Below are 26,663 nucleotides of genomic sequence, written 5' to 3' on the forward strand. Positions count from 1 at the left end.
CTCCAGGCTGAACACTCCCAGCTCTCTCAGCCTGTCCTCACAGAAGAGGTTCTCCAGCCCTCGGATCATCTCCGTGGCCTCCTCTGGTCTCGCTCCAACAGCTCCATGTCCTCCCTGTGCTGAGGACTCCAGAACTGGACCCAGGGCTCCAGGTGGGGTCTCATTTCATCTTCGGTGACCTCAGTTAACAACAGAAGTCTCTCTAAATCACCAGCACTAATCTCAGAGAGGGCCCAAAGCACAAGATTATGCAGAATGTTAAAACATCAGGAGATTTGTCACGGAGGGATGTAAGCTGCTCAAATACTTGTTCATGGTCCAAAGCAGAAAACTCCTTAAGTGCATTAAATGAATAAATAAAACACCTTTGCATCAAAAGAGAATAAAACCCACACAACTCTGATGCACAGAATAAAAGCTCTTTTATGAGCAATTACCCAGTTGACTGAATGGAGCACAAAATGTACTTGCAGTACAAGCAGCACAGCCTCGGTCGAGTCCATGAGTCTCTCCTCTAAGCAAAGATGGGGAGAAGAGAAAATTAACCATGTTCTAGTTGTTCAACAAGAAGCTGGGTAATAGGGAGTAATAAGAAATACGGAGCTTCCACGAAGGCACACGCTGGGGCCATGAGGAACACATTTGTACCACCACATCCGACAGGAGGACAGCGCATTAGAAATGGACGGGAAGAGGAACAGATGAGGATGAAGGAAGAACAGTGCGTAGCAGGGACACTGTGTGCTTGCTGCTCTTCATACCGCTCTCTGGATGACAAAATCAGCCTATGTAACAGCAGAAAAATTCCATCCTCTATGAAAATAAATGATGGAACAAAAAACTTGGAAAGCTTATCCAAGGAGATCTTGGAGCAGCTTTCACCATGGAAAGGGGCTCCTCTTCTTTCACCTTCCCAACACCTTTTCGACCCCATCTCATTCTTCATGTCTCTGTATCTCCGAACTGACCTTTTTCTCTAAGGATACAGGTTACATACGGCAGTCCTGGATTCCCTCTCCTCCCAGCACAGTCCACAGAAACACGAAGATAAGGTTCATTACAGCTGCCACCCAGCAGCAGCACCACCAGCTCTCCCATCCAACACCTCCAGGTCACACATCTTGTACGTCCACAGCCACCACTCGCATCATCATCCCGTGGGATGGATGTTTTCTCCCCATGATCCCAATGTGGGGAGTGGGGAGAGGAAGGCAAAGATGCTCCTAATGGTCTGAGATGATCAAAACCAAACCAGGAGATGAATATTTGAGCCATAATTGCTACCAGGCACTTTGAAGATTAATGACTGGTTGGCTGTTTAACTTATCTCGGGACATTAACCCCAACTGGTTCCAAGCCCCATCCAGCCTGGCCTTGAACCCCTCCAGGGATGGGGCAGCCACCCCTGCTCTGGGCAGCCTGGGCCAGGGCCTCCCCACCCTCGCAGCAAAACATTTCTCCCTAAGATCTCTTCTCAATCTCCCCTCCTTCAGCTCAGAAACATTCCCTCTCATCCTATCCCTGCCTTTCCTGATCCAGAGCCCCTCCCCAGCTTTCCTGGAGCCCCTTTCAGCACTGGAAGCTGCTCTGAGGTCTCCCCGCAGCCTTCTCTTCTCCAGGCTGAACATCCCCAACTCTCCCAGCCTGGCCTCACAGCAGAGCTGGTCCAGCCCTCGGATCATCTCCGTGGCCTCCTCTGGACTCGTTCCGGCAGTTCCACCTCCTTCTTACCCTGGGGATTCCAGAGCTGGACACAGGACTCCAGGTGGGGTCTCACCAGAGTGGAGCAGAGAGGGAGTAAAACGCTGGAAATCCTTTTACAGGTAGAATACTCATAACTAATGAACTATCCCTGGGCAGAAGCTACAAGGTTATCCCAATGAAAGGATTACCTTGACTTTCAAAGAAACAAGAGTTTTCAAACTGTGTTTTCAAAATTCTGACCTGCAGTGTTTTATGACATTGTCTGACTCAGGATATCAAGTTTTGGAAGAGATTTAAAAAGGCATTAAGTGTGCTACCCTAAAGAAATCTTGAGGCAGAGGGACAGTTCCTGCTGTCTGGACTTATAAATGGAAAAATCATGCGTTATATAAGCTGGGAAAAGAGCTACTAGTTAAGCACTGAAACCACCAGTGCGGAGAACGACTGACATAAAAATACAAATGACTGCAGAACCAGCATCCAAGTCAAACCAAATGCAGATTGCAGGTAAGAATATTGCTTATTCTGTGCAAGAAAAGCTCAAAACCCAGACCCGAGCTGCATCGTAAGAAGTGTCGAAGGAACAGAGTGCAGAGAGGGTTTGTTGGGAAGAGGGAACGTGATGGGAGTGTAACCACGGAGGTGTATTTTTACCCCGGTGCCTGACAGCATTTAACACGCTGCAGCCCAGATCTTGCAAACTACACGTGAAAAGGGCTTTGCAAAAAGCTGAAGGCACAGCTTTAGAACCCTTTCTGTGATGAATTTTCTCCTAATATCCTACCTAAACTTCCTCTGAGCAGCTTCAGGCCATCCCCTCTTGTCCTATCACCTGTCACTTGGGAGAAGCGACCAACATCCACCTCACCACAACCTCCTTTCAGGAGCTGCAGAGAGCGATGAGGTCTCCCCTCAGCCTCCTTTTCTCCAGGCTGAACAGCCCCAGGTCCCTCAGCTGCTTGTTCTCCAGCCCCTTCACCAGCTTTGTCACTTCTGGACGACTCACGGAGCAGAGAACTGGGGCAGGGTGGGATCTCCATCCTTCCTCCCTGTGCTGCTTCCAGTTTTGATTAGAGGGACAGGGAAGGCAGGGAAGCCCTCTTCCCATCCCACCTTGTCCCCGAGCAGCTGGAGGCCTCATTGCAAGGCCAGTTACAAGTACAATTAATGCTACAGACGAGCAGGATGTCGTTACTCAGACTCTCTGAACACATTTTGGCCATCTTTTCTCAACTGACGAATTACCTGACAGTTATCAAACCCACCCTCTGATTGTTATTATCACACCAGTCTGTAACAGAGATTTCTAACATCATGAGTGGTGAATGAATCGTGGAATGGTTTAGGTTGGAAGGGACCTCAAAGCCCACCCAGTGCCACCCCTGCCATGGGCAGGGACACCTCCCACTGGATCAGGGGCTCCAAGCCCCATCCAGCCTGGCCTTGAACCCCTCCAGGGATGGGGCAGCCACCCCTGCTCGGGGCAGCCTGGGCCAGGGCCTCCCCACCCTCACACCAAAATATTTCTGCCTAAGATCTCATCTCAACCTCCCCTCTTTCAGCTCAAAACTGTTCCCCTCATGTGATCCCTGCCCTCCCTGATCCAGAGCCCCTCCCCAGCTTTCCCGGAGCCCCTTGCAGAAGTTCCTATCTCAATTTCATTTGGCCAGAGCCCGGCTTTATTACTTCTCAAAGCAGAACGTTAAAGATTCTCCACGTCAGCCTTTCCCCAGGTGACCCTGAAACAGTAAGGAGTTGGGAAGCCGTATTTTCCAACCCTGTGGGTCACCCAAGACCTCAGGAATTTAGGGAAAAGCTATTCCTGTCTCCACCTTGCACTTTTCCAAGCAACAGAACGCTTTTGGCCAACAGAGGTCTGGAGTCCCGTATAACCACCTCTGCCTCCTCCATATTCCACTCAATCGCGTTCGGCACAAACCATCCGTGTCCATAGAAACTGCACGGCAGCCAACGCCGGCTCCCGCTCCCCAACGCTGCTCCAACGGCCCAAGCGCACGGCGGCGGAGAACCAGAATCACAGTTTTACACATTCTGTTACCATACGAGGACAATATCAGGGTGTGGGAAGTAGCTGCGAGAGCGCCAGGAGGTGGTGGAAGACGGGACGTGGGGATGGAGCTGCCCAGGACGCTCGGTCCCCAGATCTAGCACGGGGTTTATCGGGTCACGTAAGACTTCTGCCTTCAGCCTCCCCGCTACGGAAAGGGGGACAGAAGCACCTTGTATTCCCAGCGCCATGCACCCGCTACGTCTGCAAAGGCGTTTTTTAAAGGTTATCTATCAAATATTGTGCATTTGGTATTATAGTAGCGTTCCAAGTGTTGCTGTAATCAGGTAAATATTTGATTGTGCTAGCGCTGCATGAATAAGGAGTGAATTTTAGAGGTCACACTAGAAATATGCATTTAAACAAACACCCACAGTGTGTACGGAGAGACAGACAACTCCCAAATACAAGAGATTTTGGATGCGGAACAGCCAAATCCTATTTTTTCTCCATACCTACGCTGCCTCGGCTATTAATATCTGACTTCTCTTTTGTGACTTTAGGCTATTTTAAAACCGAAACCTTGTTACCATGGAGACAATAAGCCGGTCAGCACATCTGCCGGAGAACAGGACATCACATCTTTAAAGTGAGAATTCCAAAGGCTCCGACTTTTGTGAACCCACAGCAGTGACTCCATCCAGCAGAGGGAAGGGATCCTGTTCATGTAGTTAGGTGTCACCTTCCAGCACCTCGAAGACCTCCTCATGCACGGGTGCCCACCTGCCGAGAACGCGGTGCTACGAGCACGGGGATGCGGAGATGGATCGTGTTCCAGCTCCATGTGCTGCCCCAGCCGCGCTCACGGAGCGTGAGGACAGCAGCTTATCAGGAATACAAACCCTGAGCCTGCCCAGAGGGTTTGGAGAAGGCTCCAGCTGGAGGATTGGGGTTTTTCAAGAAATCACAATTCTTATTTGCCTGCAAACACACACACAAAAACCTTTTTCCTTTTCCAACAGAAGGATAAGCAAGAACATAATTTGAGATTCAATTAGTTCAATGAAGAAACATTCAATTAAGGTTCCCAGTGGCACAGAGATACTCAGCTATGCTCACTTTCCAGATCAAAAACTCAACTCATGGAAGTCTGCTGCCTTCCTCCCGGCCAGGTGAAGGGGTGGCAGGATTAAGGAGAGCAGCCAGCTTTCCTACTCTTTGTTTCGTAACAAAAATATCCATTTAAGTTTCCTTCTGCTGTTCTTTCAGCCTTGAGAAGCCCATCGTAGCCTGGAGAACAGAAGGTTGAGAGGAGACCTCATCGCTTTCTGCAAAAGGAGGTTGTGGTGAGGTGGGTGCTGGGCTCTGCTCCCAAGTAACAAGGGATGGGATGAGAGGAAATGGCCTCAAGTTGTACCCAGGGAGGTTTAGATTGAATATTAGGAAAAAATTCTTTACTGAGTGAGTGGTGAAGCCCTGGCAGAGGCTGCCCAAGGCAGTGGGGGAGTCCCCATCCCTGGAGGGATTCAAAAACCATGTGGCCATGGCGCTTCAGGACACGGTTTAGTTGGTTGGGCTGACGGTTGGGCTGGGTGAGCTTAGAGGTCTTTTCCAACTTTGATGATTCTGTGATTCTGCGATTCTGTACAGCACAGAGCCTACGTGGTCACAGGAAACGGCCTCATCTCTGTCCCATAAAATCATAGAATCATAGACTAGTTTGGGTTGGAAGGGACCTTAAAGCCCATCCAGTTCCAACCCCCTGCCATGGGCAGGGACACCTCCCACTGGATCAGGGGCTCCAAGCCCCATCCAACCTGTCTGTCTTCAGGAATCACCTCTGATTTGGAAATGAAATTTGGGCTCAGTGACGTTGATGGAAAACACTGATTTCACCCTAAGCTCGTAGGACCTTTTGCAAACCTCCTCCAGCTGCCGTGGGCAGCAGAACCCTGCAAACCAGCCTAGAAGTCAAACGGCTGCCTGGGCGCTCCAGGGACAGCAGTGTCAGCTCACGCACGCCTTACTTTACCTTATCGATTTAACCTAAATACAGAGATTTACAAATTAAACTGGTGCTTAAGCAAGGTTTAACTTGAAAGATGGAGCTGTGGTAGGAGCGAACTCCATCGGTCAGAGAAGAAAGGCGAGTTAGAACGATGTCGCTCTGTGTGCGGATGAGGCTGATGTTCTCTGGAGAAAGGGCTGAATCTTTTATTCACCTGTCAAATGCTTCAACAGTTTCTAAATGCTGTACAGAGAAAAATAACGATCAAGCCCGTGTCTAAGGAATAATCATATTCTATGACAGTAAGTTATATTTTAGAAATTAATGACTCATCGTAGAATTGAGCTCATCCTGGCAAATTACTGAAATCCTCATCTGCTCCTTTGCAGAGATGGATTTTATCACTCCAGTCAGCACTTGATTTTGAGAAATGCCTGGTTCGTGGCATACCTAGTCTGGGATGGACCACACTGCTCAGCATCGTCCACCTCCTGCGTACCAGAAAACGTGTTACAGAAAACGTGTTACGTGTTACGTTAAACACGTGTTTAACGTGTTTAAACGTGTTAAATCATCATTTAACGTGATCTCAAGAGCATCCCCAGAGGTCTCCTTTCATCCTGAGGGATCTTGCAGAATCACGGGAACGTTTGGGTTGCAGAAGACCTTTGAGATCAACAAGTCCAACCCTTAACCCAGCGCTGCCAACTCCACCACTAAACCCCGTCCCTGAGCACCACATCTACATGGGTTTTAAATCCCTCAGGGGAGGGAGACTCCTCCACTGCCCTAGGCAGCCTCTGCCAGGGCTTGACAACATTTTCCATGAGAAATTTTTCCCAATAACCAACCTAAACCCCCCCGGCACAACTTGAGGCCCTTTCCTCTCATCCTATCCCCTGTTCCTTCGGAGAAGAGCCCAGCACCCACCTCACCACAACCTCCTTTCTGGGAGCTGCAGAGAGCGACGAGGTTTCCCCTCAGCCTTCTCCAGGCTGAACAGCCCCAGGTCCCTCAGCTGCATCCAGAACCCTTGTTCTCCAGCCCCTTCCCCAGCTCCGTTCCCTTCTCTGGACACGCTTTAACAATTTTAAGATTGTAATAATTATAAGACAAAGAAGAATGCAGAATTGAATGAAGAAACACACACATTAAAAAGTTTGTTAAGAAACGGTCACTGCAGCTGCCCACAGACATCGCTGATGAGCAAAGACCAAATGTTGGTTCCTCGTAGCTCAGATCATGACTTTGCAGGACTTCCAGCAGAAAACATCAACTACAAAACTCCACCCCACGCTCCATCCCATGAATTGCTCTTGAGAACATCCACGTGTGTAATTCAGCGAACATCAGCCACAGGCACAGCTGGGGTGGGGACGGGGCCACCGCGCGGCCCCTGCGCTAAGGGAAAGGTTTGCAGGCTGTGAATCACAAACAGAACTCGGACACCCTTAAAGCTTCTGATCTACAACTCTTTTTTCTTGAGGGAACAAGAAGATCTCTGAATGTCGATGCTGAGGTCCAGGTAGAGGCCCCACCGCTCGGTGCTGCAGGAAGGACACCACAACCCATCGCACACACGCAAACTCATCGGAAAAGAAGGCAGGAAAACTCAAAGACTTTTGCTTTTTTTCCTGGTCAGAACGTCATTAACTTTTGTAAAAGTTACAGCTTCAGAGCTGATCTGGTAACAGAAAATGCTGGTTTAATTTTCTACTCAATATAACAGAGAAGAAGTGCTCTTCAAAAGGGAGGAGCACAAGCACCACAGAGATGCCACACCAGGTGTAACTGTGTCTTGAAAGAAAATTGACTTCATCTCCATCTCTCCCTAAATGTAAGCTGCAAAAACCTGTCAGAAATAAACAGCAAGTCTAAATATAATTTTGGGTAAAGCTGAACGTGCCTGCACTGCGTGGGTAGAGGCGGTGGCTGCGCTCGGAGACCTGGGGACACGGTTTAGTGGGCACGGTGGCATTGGGCTGATGGCTGGGCTGGAGGAGCTTACAAGTCTTCTCCAACCTTCGTGATTCTATTCTATGATTCTAAGTTACGATAACATCATACAGTGAGGCAAACCAGTGAGTGAGCAGAACAGCAACAGCCCCGTTAGGGCCCAACCCAGCAATTCCTGCAATTCCAGTCCCACCTTGAGAAGCAGAGCTGCTCGCTGCCTCTCCGACAGGCCACCTCATGGGATTTCATGGCACAAAATCCTCTTTAACTGAGGGAAGGGAGCCCTGGAATAGCTGCAGCCCCGGCCCCATGGACTCACCTGGGCCCTCTCGCACCACAAAGCAGAATCGTGGCGCCTTCTCTCGATGCTCTAACACGGCTTTTGGGTGACCATTGTTGCCCTTCCCAGGTCACTTAACTTTTCTCAGTGACGCAAATTCTATTCGAAATCACAAGCCACAAAACTGATGCTACCAGAAATCAAAGAAAAAGGATAAATTGTGTACACTCGCAAGTCACACCCTGTCAAAACAAGCAGTAGAAACGTAAAATCTTCCAGAAAAAAACCCACAATGCTGCATTATTCTTACAGCAATTTGCAGAACTACAAGCAGATGTTTTCAGCTGACCTACTTATCGTCTTATAATTGACTCCTGTCCCTCAAGGGGGTTCTTAAATATAATTGAGCGGCACCTGCTACGTAAGAGGAACGATTGTGCACACCCCTTCCTTGCTCAGATCCTGCCCCAGGTCTCCTGGCAGCCTCGGCCGTGCCAGCGGGGACAGAGGGGCCTGGGGACCTCCTGTGCCTGGGTCACCCCAGGACACAAGCGGTTTTACTCACTGGAGCCACGTAGATACGGCTTTTCGGGACGTGGTTCAGTAGGCACGATGGGGCCGGGCTGATGGTTGGACTGGATGAGCTCAGAGGGCTTTTCCAACCTTAATGGTTCTGCGATTCTTCCCCAAGAAAGACAAAGAGGCGTCGAAGCACACAGCGCTTGCAGAGCACACCAGGCCCCTGGCTAAAACAATCCTAATTCATTTATCCTCATTCCAGCTCTGACTCACGTGGCTGAGACCCTATTAAATATCAAATTCTTCCCAGGACTCACGTCTTCTTCTACCAGTGCTGGGAACGGGGCCGGCCGGCCCAACACCACTGCCGTCCCGCTCCGAGCTGGAGCAGAGACGAGGCGACACCACAGCTCAAACCCGAATTTCCCTGGGTGATTTCAATCTCTTTCTCTCCCCAGACCGACCTCACAACTTCCACGTCCTGAGCAAAGGACGTTTCCATGCATGACGAGTGTCCCTGAATCTGCCAAGGACCCAGATCTGCTTCCCTGGCGCTGCCATAAATTTCTACCACAGTCACTGAGGAACTGGGGGGGTTCGGGCTCCTGCTCCGAGGAATGTTCTACGTCCTACGCTTTTAAAGCAAGTTAATAGCTGCTCTAAGAGAAAGGAAAGTGATGCTTCAGTGAGACTCGGGCTGCCAGTCTTTATTCCATCTGGCTCCCTCACCCTGCTCCTGCGGCGCCAGGGGAAGCAGGGATGCTGCACAATTGGCACCGACGAGCCCCAAACTGAGATGCTGATGCTCTTGATGCCTTTACCATTATTTTTTCTGAGTCAGAAGATCCCTCAAACCTCAATTCCCACTCCGTAAAAGTGCCTTTCTTCCCTTTGCTGTGACAGGGAATAACTGGAAGGTACAAATCGCGTCTGGAGAGCCCAGGGCAGACCCCATACGTGTCTTTATCACAATAAAATATAAGACTATCACAATAAAACACAGGAATTTTCAAGCCCCGCTCCTCATTCCAAAGCTCTCCGTGTTTAAAGCTCCAATCCCAGCTCTACCCTCATCCCAAACTCCCATCCAGACAAGGGTCTGGACCATCCTCCCATCCAAATGGGGGTTTGGGAGCATCCTCCCGTGTGAAAGAGGGTTCGGAGCATCCCCCTATCTGAATGAGGGCTCGGAGCATCCTCCAATCTGAATGAGGGTTCAGAGCATTCCCCTATATGAATGAGGGTTTGGGAGCACCCTCTTATCTGAACAAGGGTTCAGAGCATCCTCTTATCTGAACAGGGGGTTGGGGCATCCTCACACACGGAAGAGGGTTTGGAACATTCCTCCATCTGAACGAGGGTTCAGAGTATCCCCCCAGCTCAACAGGGGTTTGGGGCATCCTCCCATCTGAACAAGGGCTTGGAGCACCCTGCGCCCCCAAGGAGGGTTCGGAGCATCCCCCCATCTGAACGAGGGTTCAGAGCACCCTCCGATCTGAACGAGGATTCAGAGCATCCTCCGATCTGAGCAAGGGCTCTGAGCACCCTGTGATCTGAACAAGGGTTCGGAGCATCCTCCCATGGAGAAGAGGGTCCAGAGCATCCTCTTATTCGAACAGGGGTTTGGAGCATCCTCCGATCTGAACGAGGGTTTGGAGCATCCTCTTACCTGAAGGAGGGCTCGGAGCACTCTCTGATCTGAACGAGGGTTCAGAGCATCCCCCCATCTCAACAGGGGTTTGGGGCATCCTCCCATCTGAACAAAGGTTCGGAGCATCCTCTCATGGGCAAGAGGGTTTGGAGCATCCCCCTATTTGAACAGGGGTTTGGGGCATCCTCCCATCTGAACGAGGGTTCAGAGCACCCTCCGATCCGAACAAAGGTTCGGAGCATCCTCTCATGGGGAAGAGGGCTCGGAGCATCCCCCCCATCTCAGCAGGGGTTTGGGGCACCCTCCCATCTGAAGGGGGGCTCGGAGCATCCCCCCCCCCCGCCGCCGGTGCCCCGGGCTCTGACCTGCCGCAGGATGAAGCTGGTGGAGGTGGTGCTGCCGTCGGAGCGCTTCAGCCGGCTGCGCCGCGTCGCCGTGCCCCTCGCCACCTGCCGCGGGGACCCAACAATGAGCGGGGCGGCGGCGCCGGGCCCCCCCCCGCCCCGAGGCACCCACCGCGGCCATCGGCGCCCGCTGCCCGCAGCCCCGGCCCCGCCGCTCCCCGCCCGGCCCCGCGACCACAGAGGCGGCGCCGCCCCCGGGCCCGCCCCGGGCCCCCCCAGCCCCGCCTCATCCCCGCCTCCTCCGCTACGGGGCAAGGATCTCCTCACACCCCCCTCACCCCTCCTCCTCCTCCCTCCTCACCCCCTCCTCACCCCCTCCTCACCCCCTCCTCCCCTCCTGACAGGGATGTCCCGTGTCCCCATCCCTCTCCCCGGGACAGGGATGTCTCCACCCCGTGGATGAGCCCCGGGACGGGGATGTCCCCATCCCCTCCTCATCGCCTCCTCGGGACACGAGCGTCCCATCCCCTCCCCAGCTCCAGCACACGCGTGTCCCCATCCCCTCCTCGGGACCAGGATGTCCCCTCCCCATGGATGAGCCCCGGGACAGGGATGACCCCATCCCCTCCTCATCCCCTCCCTGGGACAGGGATGCCCCCATCCCCCTCTCAGCCCCTCCTCAGCTCCAGGACACGCGTGTCCCCATCCCCTCCTTGGGACCAGGATGTCCCCTCCCCATGGATGAGCCCCGGGACACGAGTGTTCCCCTCCTCGGGTACAGGGATGTCCCCATCCCCTCCTCAGCCCCTCCCCAGGCCTGGGGCACCCGTGTCCCCAGCCCCTCCTCAGCTCCAGAACACGCGTGTCCCCATCCCCTCCCTGGGACAAGGATGCCCCCATCTCCTCCTCATCCCCTCCCCAGGACAAGAATGTCCCCTCCCCATGGATGAGCCTTGGGACACTTATGTCCCCATCTCCTCCTTGGGACACTTCTGTCCCCATCTCCTCCTTGGGACACGCATGTCCCCATCTCCTCCTCAGCTCCAGGACACGCACGTTCCCTCCCCTCCCCAAGACAAGGATGTCCCAATCCCCTCCTCAGCCCCAGGACACACGTGTCCCCTCCACACAGATCAGCCCAGGGCACGGCTGTCTCCATCCTCTCCTTGGGACAGGGATGTCTTCTCCCTGTACATGAGCCCTGGGACACGGGTGTCACCCTCCCCTCCTGGAGACAGATGTCCTCCATCCCCTAGACAAGGCCCAGGCCTCATGTCCCCCTCCTGCAGGAGAACCCTAAGACACGTGTGTCCCCCTCCCCAGCCCCAGGACACACACACTCTCCTCCTCACACAAGAGCCCTGGGACACGCAGATTCCCTCTCCCAGCCCCAGGACACGGGTGTCTGCTAGTGCAAGAGCACTGGGACACGTGTCACATCCCTGCAGAAGAATCCTGGGACAGGCAGAGCCCCCTTTCCACAGAAGCCCCCCCCACTCACCCCCATTTCCACAGCCACAGTGGGTCATGGGGCCGGGTGACCCTGGCCCCCATCCCCACAGCCCAGGGCAGGCGGGAGCTGACACCAGTGCTACAAGCAAACACCAGCCACCAACCCTGACCTGAGCTCCTCAAGCCGAAACGGAGTCATGATGGTATAAAGGCCGGCGCCAGCCCATGCTTCCAAGGATGGATGCCAGCGATCAGTCATGAAGAGCTCTAGAACTTCAGGCGATGGAGGGAAAGCAAAAATAAACCAGCAGATGAAGTGATTTGTTTGAAGTTAAAGAGAAAATCTGGGCAAGAACAGGAAGCAGGACCTGGGTTTCTTGCTTCCCACTCCTGGGCTTCAATGTGACACCTTTGGCCAGAATGAAGGAGAGGAGAACAAGGAGTCTTTGAACTGTTCTTGCTCTACACCAGTTCTGCACACCAGGACCAGCACCCCCCGTGAGGGCCCATGGCGGGGCAGAGCAAACCTTCCTTTTGCTGTAGACAAACTGCAGGAGTGAACCATGGAAAGGTTTGGACTGGAAGGGACCTCGAAGCCCATCCAGTCCCACCCCTCCCAGGGGCAGGGACACCTCCCACTGGATCAGGGGCTCCAAGCCCCATCCAGCCTGGCCTTGAACCCCTCCAGGGATGGGGCAGCCACCCCTGCTCTGGGCAGCCTGGGTCAGAGCCTCCCCATCCTCACAGAAAAACATTTCTGCCTAAGATCCTATCTCAATCTCCCCTCTTTTAGCTCAAACCCGTTCCCTTCATGTGATCCCTGCCCTCCCTGATCCAGAGCCCCTTCCCACGGGCAGTTCCTCAGCTGAAAGGAGGCAGCCTCGTTTTTTGTTGAAGCTGAATGTGGGTCACGAAGGCTGTCATCTAAATGATATTAATTTTAAACTCAGTTTTACAATTAAATGGGTGTCAGGATTCTTCCCTTTAATGTGGGTGTAACCGAGCCTGTCACTGACTTCCCAAGCTGTGACATTGTCCAGAAAACTTACCCCTGTCTCCCTTACCAAAGGGCAGTGATGGACAGGGATGCGATTTGGAATTCAGTAAATGCTGAGCTTTCGAGAGACAGAGATTCACAGCCTGATGCGACCCAAACACACCCCACCATGTCCCTAACTCCAAGGGGCTGTAAATAAATGACAAAGTGCAGTGACTTACAACAAATAAAAATTAACGGGGTTGTTCTCAGGTACATCAGGCTCCCTCCACATGTTTTTGGGTGTCCACTTGCAGCACTAGCAGAAGGCATCATGGTAGCATGAGGATGTGTTGTTAGTCTGGATAAGCTAGAAAACTCCGGATAATCTCTGGCAAGGTGCAAGTGCAGCCCAGAATCCAGCCTTGTCCTGGGCTGCATCCAGAGCAGAGGGACCAGCAGGGAGGGAGGGGATCCTGCCCCTCTGCTCCGCTCTGTGAGACCCACCTGGAGCCCTGGGTCCAGTTCTGGAGTCCTCAGCAGAGGGAGGACATGGAACTGTTGGAGTGAGTCCAGAGGAGGCCACGAGATGATCCGACGGCTGGAGCAGCTCTGCTGTGAGGACAGGCTGAGAGTTGGGGTTGTTCAGCCTGGAGAAGAGAAGGCTGCAGGGAGACCTAAGAGCAGCAGGCAGTATCCCTGCTGTTCAAGGCCAGGTTGGATGAGGCTTTGAGCAACCTGATCCAGCTGGAGGTATCCTTGCCCATGGCAGGGGGTGGGACTGGATGGACTTTGAGGTCCCTTCCAACCCAAATCGTTCTCTGCTTCCATGATGCTCACAGTCAACACGCAGCAGTGCTCTCTTGCCCACCTCCGTGCCCACCTGACAGGCACTTCGGGCCATGGAGCCCCAGTTCCCTGCGGGAAGAGCTCAGCAGCAGAGGTGCAACGCGGTCCATCCCTGAAGCAGGAGTCTCTTCCAGGGCCTGGGAACACGATGAGCCGGGGGGTTGTGCTGTGCCCGCGGGTGCTGGGCCAGGAAAGGCTCCACAGGGAAGCGAGCAGGAGCCCAGCAGAACGGCAGAGGGGAGAGGGAAGGAGAGCAGGTCTGGCATCAACACTGCTGCCCAGATCAACTCATGGAGCTTTTGCCTTCTGTGTCCGGCAAGGTTTTACTCCATGGCCAACAGAAGACTCTTCAGCCAGGTCTGTTAAACAGATTTATTCACACAAGGCGGTGCACACGTATTGCGGACAGGAGGCCAGACGGATGCTCCAACACAACAGATCTCCCGCTCTTAATACTGCAACTCCAAGGTGAGTCTCTGCAAGAACTGCGATGATCGATCAACCAGGGTATAGCCACCTCAACCTCCGACACCACCGAGCAGAACCCCAGTCTGAATCCAAAGCCCAGAGCTAAGAATCCACCCCAGCTCTATCTCCTTTCCTTCATTTTTCCATCTTCATCCATTCAGAGCAGTTTGAGTCAGCTCCACGCACAACTCAACGGGTGAGAGCCAAGAAAGTTATTCAACAGACACATCACAGTGTTCAGTGGAAGCAAGAGCAGTGCCTGTTATTCCCTAGAAAAGATGCATAGATAAAAATAAGGAGGAAAAAAATCTTCCTATGAGAAAAGAATTCCTGTAAGGGCTTGCGGCTGCAGCCGTGTCCCACTCGGCTCTCCTGGCTAAGGGACAAGCCTTCAAGAGAATGGCACCATTCCGCAATCCAGGAGCAGCTACACACACAGCCTGAAGTAACACCAACACAGAACACTGTTTTCAGGGTTTCTTGTTACAGAAACAATGTGATTTTTTACCGCTGCAGCTCCTGCACCGAATCAACCAGTCAAGGCAAAGGAGCAAGGCTGTGTAGCGATCGCAATTCCTCCCAGCGGCGATGCTGCAGACACCTCCGACTCCCTTCAGCTGGCTCTGACTTAGACACAAGAAGTTGCCAGCTCATACGAGAAGGCAATTAATCGCGATGGTATTCCCAACGCCCACGAAACAAATACTTACAAGACAGTTCTCATTATAAAGTTGCACAAACACCTCTGTTACCCATTAGGAGTTTCTATGTAAAAGCAGTTCTCTACCATTGATTCCCGATACAAAACAGTAGGTAGAAACCCAGTGTAGAAATCGGAAGTTAGATAAATCCTTTGGCAGCGTGTTCAGTTACAATCAGGCCTTAGAAATAAATATGATGATGTATAGAAGTGTGAAGAGAAAAAAAACAAACCACAGACCCTATTAACACCAAAACGCTCTAAATACACTACTTAATTATTAAATTATCGTACACTATCTACAAGGTGCGTATCACAGAATTGGAAATATAAGAGATGACAGAAGGAGAGATCCTGCTGTTATAAAACTTCAGGCTTTAGGAGCAGGCATAGATGTAGAAAATCTCAGACAAATGAGTATATACATTATTTATATCTCATAATTAACTGAACAGAATCAAATTGCATCTCTCTAGCCATAGTTCTGCTGGACCAAAATCTCAAATCCAATAAAAACACCTACTTTAATTGACTAACAAACACGGGGAATCTATCTAAGTGACAGCAAGGTTTCATTTGACCACACACCAACCTGGAACACTTATAAAAACATCTCCAAACAAAAAGGATTTTGAACAGCAGCACTGAAATCTGGTTTTTTTCTTAAAGAATGAGTTACCAAAACCCTCTGGTATTGCAACATGTGTTATTTATACGAAACTACTTCGAGGGGAAGGATAAAGACAAATTAAATCAACTCAAAAGGAAAGACAAAGCTTCCTTTCAATTGCACACATTTAAGTAAAGATATCATTTAAGGAGTGGGTACTGAACCCCTTATTGCATAAGCAGAAGGCTGCAAACGAATAAGGTCATGGTATTAAATAATTAATTAAAATGTAAATAAATGGAGGTCGTGGTGAGTGAAGGGTGGTTTTTATTACAGAATGACCTCCTACAATCGGATAACTCTCATTTGGGAGAGAATTTACGACACCAAACACACTCACTCAGACCTCTGGGAGCTCTGTGCACTGAATCAAGATGTTTGTATCAGCAATTTGCTTCCACTATTTTCCAAATCTGAAGATTATTACTCATCATAAAGTCATTAACATAGGTATAAGCGTGACTACGCTGAAGCGAGGAGGTAAACAGGAGGAGAACAAAGTGATTATTTTCAGAGGTTGAAACAATAAAAGAAATAAATCCCGCATTCCTGAAAGATAACTCAGCTCAGCTGCTCCCTCCGTACAAACCCCACCCATTAAAAAGTGCATCAGGGAAGAAATCCTTCGATTTCTTTTCTTAGCCACCAACTGCTCCGCTTCCATGGTTCCTTTCCTAGCGACATGCCTGTCATGTTCAATATGCAGTCGCTCCTTGCATTAACTGAGGAGCCGGCCCACTCACAGAGCACAGGTGTTCTGTGTCAAGCACACCTTTTTCCAGATGGTTTAAGAGATCCTCTGACCTCAACTACATTTATTATGTGGATGTGGTGGCAAAGAAAGGAAATCCAAGACAGGCAAGAAGCCTCTGGTCCCATAAAGATGATTCTTGTTCCGCTCAGCTCCCCCTTGGAAAGGGATCAAGGCAGATTCTCAGTCTTAAGCTTCAAACATTCTGGAGCCCCTCCTTTACCACAAGGAACTACAAATTTCCTTCACTTCTAAATACATCCAAGAAGGAAAAGAAAAGAGATTCTGTACAAGCTCCTGGCTCAGCACCGTGCACCCACCGCATGCCCACACAGTCAGCTGGGAGCATCCCTTGCCTGCTCTCGCAAAGGAGACTTGTGCTTGCGGCACCGCCGCTGCTGAAGGACACGAGCGAGTCCTAACATAACCCCACCCGTGCTCTTCCAGAGAAAACCAGCAGAAGCGCTCTGCAGCTTCCCAAAAATCTAACAGGCAGCACTGTCAAAACCTCACTTCTCGTATTCCTGTAGGTACCTGGTCCTCACTGTCACAACATCAGATCGTTTTCTCTCCCAGCTCTCATCGGCTGAACTCGTGCAGTCGTTCCGTGAGGCAGTGTGCGGCGTATCGTAAAGCTCGCTACAGCAGCGCAGAGAGTGGCGTCTACATCAGCAGAGAGTCCCTAAAGCCACTCGGAGAGAAGGGTTAGAGTAAGGTACCAGAGGAGGTGATGCATAACGAGCAACACACAATGATGATTAAGCATCCTCAAGCCTTCAGAAACACATTTAAAAGAAAATAATGTCTGGACAATCTTCTAACGTAACATTCACAAGTAGTGTTTCTTGAAAGCAATGAAATAAGGGCTCAACGTAATCTGAAGTGATTTTAAACCATCAGCTAATCTATCTTTATGCTCAACGATCAGATCCGATGCACATTTGGACTTGGCATCACCCTAACACAGTAAGTTAGGTTATTTAAAAGGAAAATGCGTTTTGACACCCATGACAGGTATTCATATAAATCATTAGGTCAGGCAACCCTTACTCATGAATTCAGAAATAGGAGCTGGTTTGGTTTTAAAGGAGAGGCTGCTGGTGGTAGTTTGTTTGCTGCTGTAGAACGGAATGAGCAGGGACTGCCACGGGATAAGCTGGTCCTTGAGGCAAGCTGGACGCGCTGTTCTGGTACGCTGCCATGTCCACCGCCATCCCCAGCGGCTGCTGGGGGCTGTAGGCAGCGGTGCCGCCAGCCGGCGGGAGGCTGGCGCTCTGGCTCACGTACGTCTGGTTCAACACGGCATCCGGCGCTGGGCTGCAACACAGCAAAACAAACCTAGTTCTGACAGGTTCAGGTGAGTTATCTGAGAAACAGATTCACAAATAAGGGGTTTGCTTTGTCCAGAGGCGATCTGAGTGTTCACAAAATGAGCAAACAGCATCACTGGAAACATCCAAGGAATACACAACCTCTAGAGAAAGCAGTGGAACTACCACCAGGAAGAAGGGGATTTAACAGTTTGCCGTCTGTACCTTAAGTAGGCAGCCTGAGCTGGCGGGGTTGCTCCAGAAGAATTTATACTCTGAGGCAGAGACCTCAGCTGCCCCATCTGATCGGGCCCCAGGCTGTAGCCCGGGGACATGGTGACTGGGTGAACACCTTGGATCAGGTAGCTCCCGCTCGGTGGCTGCACAGGGTACGACTGTAAGTAAACAAACACATTACGTGCCTTTTATTTTCAATCACACAGCAGCAACTGTGGCACAGGACACCACTACAGCAAACAAATACGTCAGGGTTCAAAGGCAGGATGAACAGCAATTTGAGCCTCTCCCTCCAAGAAGGACCTCGAGGGGCTGGAGTGTGTCCAGAGAAGGGAACGGAGCTGGGGAAGGGGCTGGAGAACAAAGGTTATGAGAGGCAACTGAGGGACCTGGGGCTATTGAGTCTGGAGGAAAGGAGGCTGAGGGGAGACCTCATCACTCTCTACAACTGCCTAAAAGGAGGTTGTGGTGAAGTGGGTGTTGGTCTTTTCTACAAGGTGAAAGGCAGGGCAGGTTCAGATTGGATATCAGGAAAAATTCCTTCACCGAAAGGGTTCTCAGGCCCTTGCAGAGGCTGCTCAGGGAGGTGGTGGAGTCCCCATCCCTGAAGGGGTTCAAAAGACAGGTACGTGAGGTGCTCAGGGATCTGGTTTAATAGTGGACAGGGATGGTTGGACTTGATGATCTCCAAGGTCTTTTCCAACCAAACAATTCTCTGATAATTAATTTTTTCAGCAAGGTTCCAAAACACGTAACTTCTCGCCACGTTTTAAATCCTTTATTCCATCAGAAGGTATCTTCTTCAGAAACACTTTAACTAGGCAAGCGCTTAGGACCTTTTGTAGCATGCACAAGACCCCTGCCTCTCCCAGAAACCTTATTCCTTTCTCTCTAATTCACCTTATCTCTAGAAGGTTCAATCCTTACAGATTTTGATGCGGAGCTGAGTAAGAAAGTGGGCACCACACAATGTTTGTTATTTAACACATTTTGGAAATCAAACCCTAAGAATATTTTAAGACTAACACAAAAGGAAGGCAAAACCTTCAATTCCTTGCATTTCTAGTTTAATGTAACGCAAGTCTTCACTCCAAATTCAGGCAGAAGAGGCGGTGTAACGTGCTGAGTCTACAGAAGCCTGCACGGCTCATCGGGTTTGGATTTGGAGAGGATACAGATAGCAAAGGAACAGACAGTTTGGTACCAAGTAACTACGCTAAGCTCAGTATGGAAGAACGGACCTTATAAAAAATGGCAAACTCGAGTCACCTTTTGGCTTAAATTACTTTTCAACCTCCAAATATAATGAATTTTCCATTGTTACCAGGAGTTAAGGACACTAGATTACTTTTAACTGACATATTTTCAGATCTAGCAGTTGCTATGGCAACTATTCTTTTCCGAATGAACAATTAACATCAAAGTAAAATTCACTTAAAGCAAAATCACTCATTCTACGCTTTCTCCAAAAACGTTCCTTAAAACCTTTCTCCTCACTTTTGTCTTCCTAAAACACCAACACGGCCCATGATAGATATTGTAAACAAGGCCAAGTGCAACGTCCTACACCTGTGGGGCAATCCACAGTTTCAATCCAGGCCAGGGGATGATGTGATGAGAGCAGCCCTGAGAAGGACTTGGGGTACTGGTGGTGGAGAAGCTCAACGTGAGCCTGCAACGTGTGCTCACAGCCCAGAAACCAACTGTGTCCTGGGCTGCATCCACAGCAGTGGGACCAGCAGAGTGAGAGAAGGGATTCTGCCCCTCTGCTCCGCTCTGTGAGACCCACCTGGAGCCCTGGGTCCAGTGCTGGAGTCCCCAGCACAAGAAGTACTTGGATCTGTTGGAACAGACCCAGAGGAGGCCACAGAGATGACCCGAGGGCTGTAGCCCCTCTGCTCTGAGGCCACGCTGAGAGAGCTGGGGTTGTTCAGCCTGGAGAAGAGAAAGCTGCAGGGAGACCTAAGAGCAGCTTCCAATATCCCTGGTGTTCCAGGCTAGGTTGGATAGGTCTTGGAAGGTCCTGACCCAGTGGGACGAGTCCTTGCAGACGGGTGGAACTGGATGGGCTTTGAGGTCCCTTCCAACCCAACCATTCCATAATTCTATAAACCAGTTTTGAGCAACTGCATCCCCCTCAGTACATGTTCATTTCTGAAGGGAGAGGAGCTGAACTCAGTGCTCCTGCGTTTAGAAAAAGCGACTGCACTAACAATTAGCAACTGCTATTGAAGTTCACTCACATCCCCGCTATTAGATACAAACGTTTGACTTTAAGGCTGAGGACGTGACTCACTGCAAGAACATCCACTGAGCTGCTGAAGCACACAATCCTAACTGCAGAAAACTGATTGCAGAAGGAATCTTTTAGCATTTTCAATACATCTTTCTGTTTCACAGAGGAAAACATACAACTATACTTTATTGTACTGCAAGCTGAAATACTCTATTCTAGGGTGGAAATGGCGTTTTACGCTAAAGGCTACGGCCTCAAGTTGCGCCGGGGCAGGTTCAGATTGGACATCAGGAAAAATATCTTCACGGAAAGGGTTCTCAGGCCCTGGCAGAGGCTGCCCAGGGAGGTGGTGGAGTCCCCGTCCCTGGAGCGGGTTAAAAGATGGGTGGATGAGGTGCTCAGGGATCTGGTTTAGTGGTGAACGGGTACAATTGGACTCGATCTCAAAGGTCTTTTCCAACCAAGTGATTCTATGTTTCTATAAAAAGACCCCAGGCAGTGTCAGATTGTTCGTAGGCTCACAAGAAAGCGCACACTTCATTTTTTGCTGTCATCTTTTTAAATAGAAAACTATATTAGGAAAGTCTATTTCCAGAAAGGGACACTGACCTGCACTGAAACACCAGAAGACGTAGGTGGGTATTGTGCAGGATGGTGGAGTTTTGAGTAGGCTGAATACATCGGCGCCTCATTCATCAGTTTGTTATAGAGCTCCAGAGCTTCCAGAACTTTCACATTCAACTCAGACAACTCTGAATGTTTCCTGTTTCAAAAGAAATGGGTGCAAACACTAACTTTCTCTAACATCTAGTGTTAAATTCCTTCCAGTTAAATTCCAGGCCTTCCAGTACCTAAAAGGGGCCAAAAAGAAAGCTGGGGAGGGACTTCTTACACGGGCATGGAGTGACAGGACAAGGGGGAATGGCTTTAAATTGGAAGGGGAAGACTTGGATGAGACATGAGGAAGCAATTCTTCACGATGAGGGTGAAGAATTCACCCAGCAGAAACACAAAACCAAACAGAGGAACATGTTTTGGTGTGAGGGTGGGGAGGCCGTGGCCCAGGCTGCCCAGAGCAGGGGTGGCTGCCCCATCCCTGGGGGGGTTCAAGGCCAGGCTGGATGGGGCTTGGAGCCCCTGATCCAGTGGGAGGTGTCCCTGCCCATGGCAGGGGTAGGACTGGATGGGATTTGAGGTCCCTTCCAACCCAAACCATTCTGTCGATTGTAAATGGTAAAGAAGAAGAATGGTTCACTGAGTGGTTTTGAACACAGAAGGAAACAACACCTTTAAAGAGGCCGATGGTTGATTTCTTACATATTAAAACTGCCATTCTGTCAAACAGTGCAAACATCAAATGCACCCGGTAACCTGTGCAGTAAATTCTGGAGAGCAGCAATCGAATCTTAGTGCACAGGCTGGGACCTTGGTCCCTCAGTGTTAAAAAAAGGCAAAATTTCTTTCTTGCGAGGTTTTGTAGCTTGGGATATGAAAGAAAGTACCAAAAAAAAAAAACTAACACAACTGCACAGTTTAAAGGGAATCATAGTAAATAGCGCAGAAGCTGGGTTCTGGCTCACCTGTCTATCTCCTCCAGTTTTTCATCTATCATTGGGCCCATCTGCTGACAAATACCTGTAAAAACAAAAGGGTCAAGGCAGTTACTGTCTTAAAAGGTTAAATGCAGTCAGAAATCAGTTCATCCAAGTACACCAAAGCAGTATATGAAATTGGAAAGCGCATCTAGTTATCACACATGTCCCATTTCCCCCAGTTCAGAGAGGAAAACCACTTTGTTATTTCTTTTGTCATCCTCCCTCCTCTTTCCTCCTCCTCTCTCAATCATAAAGCTACTGATTAATACAGAAAATGTTGCATTCCTGCTTGCACTGTGCAGGATCGATGGCTTTTGTCTCCTGCTGGAATATCCAATCTGGACTGCTGAATTTATCTAAACCTGCTGTACTGCACACAGCTTCCCTCACCTTCACTTCCTCCATTACAGAAATACTCTTTTTCAGGTACACTCGACTGCTATTACACACCTTGCACTGACTGGCCTTTAAGTGACCTGCACATCCTCTCCCCTCCCAGCCAGCAGGAATTTGGAGACATTTAACACAACACTAATTGTTTTTGTAGAAATGTGATGCAAAAAAATCACTTATTTCAAGCAGAGGTTTGATAGGTGGATGGACCTTGCAAAGACAAGGCATTGTGCACTAGCTGGAAGTTATGCAGGCTCCTCTGTCAAGCATGGAGTTGGCTTGGCAACTGTTAGAAAAATCGAGTTCTACATCCAGCCCCACACTCCCACTGCGAAATAAGTGGTTCTACAGCACACCACTAGCACAGACCAGTTTCTCCAAGCTTAAAATAAACACAAAAGAATTACCAGTTCAGTTCACACAAGGTAATTGTGAGAAGAAATAAAAGAACCAGCTAACTTAGGACTCAAAGTACCTTCGGAATCGAGAAGATCTGGAGAATCAAGCTTTAAATCTGTAGGATCTATGCTCTGGAGTACCTGTAGTGTTTTATCCATCTTATCCTGGAAGATGGAGAGATTAAGAACACTTATTTCTGAAGCCTGGCAGACTGGTTAAATTTTCAAATAAAAAAGGGTTTTGCATAAAAAGCATTACCTGCTGGTGCTCAGTAACAAAAGAATGTTTCAACCCATGTAACATCTCAGCAATATTTTATATTGGAAGTGACTGCGTACCTCATCTATATAAATCGGCTCAGGCTCCACTTTCTTAATCTCTTCCAGGGTTTCCTCAGGAACAGAATTCTTATCCACAGTTGCTGAAAGAATAAACATCAGTTTCTTTTCCGTAGCTGCGTTACTATGTGAACTTAAAGCACACATTCTCTCCTTGGTGCCATCAGATCTTTAAATGAGAGAGACATTTGAATGAGTACTTTAAGTCACTGGAGAGAGGAAAATGGGTTTGCCTGGAAAACACTGCGAGAAGCTGCTTCCTTCGGGCTGTTAGCCCAACTATGAACCCAAGCCCAGCAAGGCAGAGACTCTTGAGTCATACCAGCACCTAAACCCACCTCCAACACACGTAGTTACTTTCAGCCAAGTCGCAAGTGTTGAGGTTTATTTTGGTATCGTGAGCATGAATTAAGCTAACGATGTGACTCTTGCACACCCCTAAGATGGGGATGAATGTCATACTGTACTTGGTGTGATGTTTGAAAAGAGACCATTTAAATGGCAAATTACTGGATTCACATGTAATGCATTACTGACCAAGGTAAACTGAGCTGAGTTTCTGTAACAGGAAAAAGGTAACAGAAGAGAGTCAGAAGACAGTAATTGCTGAAGGGAGCTACAGCAGTGGTACATACTTGCTTGCTCTTTTCAAACGAGGGCAGGATTTCTCTCTCAATTCTTCCCTGGGCTGGTTTCAGCACATTATTTCGCTGATGGGCTAATTACCAGTCCTGCCACAAGCCCACCTTTGCTAAATAATCTGTGAGCTTTCAGCAGCCAACCACTTACCTGCCTCGGGTTCCACAGTCAAATCAGAAGTCACAAAATTAGATGGGAATAGTCCTACTCCTCTGTGATTTTCACCTTTCCACCAATTGGCATCACTGGGGAAATAAAGCTGCATTACAAACACTGAACATTTGAGCTCAGCGTCAGCAACGTATTTAGGGCTTCAGACAGAAAACCTGCAATATCTAATACACTGATTCCCTGCGTATCCAATAACAAAGGCAAGGAGAGTGTTTGTAGAGCTTAGCAGCCTAGCAGCAAAGGCAGAAACAGGAGCTGGGGCACAGGGGTGGGGAGGAGAGGAGGGACTGGGGAAGTCAAAGCATTCAGTAGTGATCACTCAGAGTTGGAACACAGCTCTCCAGGTTTCAGACTGATTGGATAACAGCCCGTTAGAGCTTCACCTAAAAGTTTACAAGACATACATAAGCGGGGACTAATGGAATGGTATTCATTTATCACAGGCTATTAATCCAGAACAACATTAGCAGGGAAGAAGTTCAGCTTCCCCACTATCACTGGGGCAACAATGATAATAACAGTAATTATCTTAAGCATTTTTTCTTCAGTTTAATTCTTAGCAAATTTGATGCTTGATAGCGAGAGACTGTGATTTCTGGAATTCACTACTGTAATGCGCACATGCATTCCTACAACATACGTCAAAACCAAACAGCATTTACCTTATGAACCACAGACAAACCAGGCCTACGCCACAGAATGAGACACTCAACATAACAGAGCAAGGTTGTCCCCGCAACCAAAAATTACTTGAGGTCATAAACTCGAGGTGTGGAAACAATAGTGGGATAAAGGGATTTGAGGGGGGCAGAATGACAATACACACTTCCACGTGGAAAACAGCATCAGAAGAAATGCTATCCTAACAAACCAACAGTTCTGGAACAAAGACATCTTCATTGGAGCATATGATACCTGTCATCCAAAACAAAAATGATTTCTCCACTTTTAAAGGTGAGCTCATTGTCCTCGACGGCCTCAAAGTCATAGAGAGCTCGCACCTTCCTCGAGTTCTGATTGTTCTGCTGAATCTCTGCAGCTGGGTACAAGGACTTGGTTTCCATTTGCTGCTGTTTCTGCTCTTGCAAAGACAATTCGATAGCTACAATTAGGGGGGAAAAAAAAGGCAAGTTTGTATATTTTACCTCTGTAGTCGAAAGCATTTTGCTTTTCTAACACAAATAAATACATTACATATAAACTAAATCTGTATCTGTTCCTCAAATACATAAAATCTTTACTACTAGGTGTTTCGCACATTTCACCAGCTTTGCCCTGCCCTGCCACACGAATAAAAGACAGGACGTAACCATGCACAAGTTAAGACACATTTTAAAACCCCTCTGCTTTTCTCACAATACTCATGTCAGTAGCATCACGAGCATCATCAGAAATACTGATCAGATCTTTGCTATGATATCTGAACAACAGTAACCATTCAGCAGAGAGGAGAAAGAATAAAACATTTACGCATTCTGATTCTTTTAAAGCAGCAAGATGAAGGCTAAAGTAAAACCTGTGGGTGTGGAATGGAACAGACCCAGCTCTCTGGAGAGCAGTCATAAAACAACTCTAACGGCTACGTGACGGGGAAGAATACATCTCACCCCAAAGCCTGATGCATGAGGAAAAGACCTTTGTAGCATTTTGAATGTATGGAGGGTCTGGAGCCCAGGGGTTCTGGGAATGGCTGAGGGACCTGGGGGTGTTTAGCCTGGAGAAGAGGAGGCTGAGGGGAGACCTCATCGCTCCCTGCAGCCCCTGGAAAGGAGGTTGTGGTGAGGTGGGTGTTCAACTCTTCTCCTAACTAACAACTAACAGGACAGGAAGAAATGGCCTCAAGTTGTGCCAGGAGAGGTTTAGGTTGGATATTGGGAAAAATGTCTTTGCTGACAGAGTGATGAAGCCCTGGGTAGAGTGTGCCCTGGGCAGTGCTGGAGTCCCCAACCCCTGGAGGGGCTCAAAAACATGTCGGCATAGCCCTTTGCGACATGGTTTAGCAGGCACAGCGGGGCTGGGCTGATGGCTGGACTAGATGAGCTTAGAAGTCTTTTCAACCTTAATGATTCCATGATTCGATGAATGACACAATATATAAGTTGCCAACCTGCCATGCCCTCGTTTTCAATTCTATGCAGCAGAAGAAAGTACAATTTCCTTTTTCCATGTGTTTTAACAATGCTCATTGAGCATAAGTCCAACCCAAAGCTGTGACTGCAATTTACCTTTAGCTATATCTTCATCTTCTTTGTTCTTAATTAATGATGAACCATTCTTAGCAGCATTTGTGGTAGCCTGCAAATGTATTAAGAACAGAAAAAGTTCAGTTTGCAAAGGAAATAGAAAGCTCCATAATTAAACGCTTAAAAAATCAGGAATAAGCTGTTCCTAGTTAGCTGTGAAGAGAAGGCTGTGGGGAGACCTTAGAGCAGCTTCCAGTACTGAAAGGGGCTCCAGGAAAGCTGGGGAGGGGCTCCTGTTCAGGGCGTGTAGGGACAGGATGAGGGGGGAACAGTTTTGAACTGAAAGAGGGCAGGTGAGATGAGATCTTAGGCAGAAATGTTTTGCTGTGAGGGTGGGGAGGATTAGCGAATCAAGACGACCTTCTGGAAGGAAAAATTACCACTCTTCAGTCTCATCCAGGTTTTATTTCAGCAAAGGACAAAGTAAAACAAATAATCAGCTCTAGTTTAAACTCTTTCTTCTCATTTATTAAAGTGAGACCACTCATTTAAATGACTTCTTTCCATCTTCGTCCTCCACCCCTCCCTTCACAAGGGAAGAAAAGCTCTTTGGAGTCCTCTGTCTGCAAAGACCCAAGTTATCAAGCAGCAGCTGGAGTTGCTGAAAAGAAAGATCTCCTTCCATATCAGAGCAAAAAGCCACCCTCTATGTCTGCAGGTGGGATAATGGGAAGGGAAAGCAGATGTGCATCAAGCTCAAAACTGCTGATGTAAATAACACAAGTCCCCACAACAGCACAGTAGAATCATTCTTGGCGTTTTCGTT

The 26,663-nt window shown here is 49.2% G+C and overlaps 1 protein-coding gene across 1 annotated transcript in view; it reads right to left on the bottom strand.

Annotated features, from left to right (window-relative positions):
- Positions 1-14,105: 14,105 nt before the first annotated feature.
- STAM2 (signal transducing adaptor molecule 2) overlaps positions 14,106-26,663 on the bottom strand; it is a 28,152-nt gene continuing 15,594 nt past the window's right edge. The window contains exons 6-14 of the mRNA XM_069861685.1: positions 25,880-25,949; positions 24,570-24,756; positions 23,634-23,728; positions 22,845-22,927; positions 22,583-22,670; positions 21,700-21,754; positions 20,729-20,882; positions 17,872-18,041; positions 14,106-17,653 (exon numbers count right to left, since the gene is read on the bottom strand). Of these exons, the coding sequence (XP_069717786.1) occupies positions 17,419-17,653; positions 17,872-18,041; positions 20,729-20,882; positions 21,700-21,754; positions 22,583-22,670; positions 22,845-22,927; positions 23,634-23,728; positions 24,570-24,756; positions 25,880-25,949 (1,137 nt within the window). The 3' untranslated portion in view covers positions 14,106-17,418. The remainder of the gene's footprint in view (positions 17,654-17,871; positions 18,042-20,728; positions 20,883-21,699; positions 21,755-22,582; positions 22,671-22,844; positions 22,928-23,633; positions 23,729-24,569; positions 24,757-25,879; positions 25,950-26,663) is intronic.

The sequence above is a fragment of the Phaenicophaeus curvirostris genome, chromosome 7, assembly GCF_032191515.1.
Source record: "Phaenicophaeus curvirostris isolate KB17595 chromosome 7, BPBGC_Pcur_1.0, whole genome shotgun sequence".
Lineage (NCBI taxonomy): Eukaryota > Metazoa > Chordata > Aves > Cuculiformes > Cuculidae > Phaenicophaeus > Phaenicophaeus curvirostris.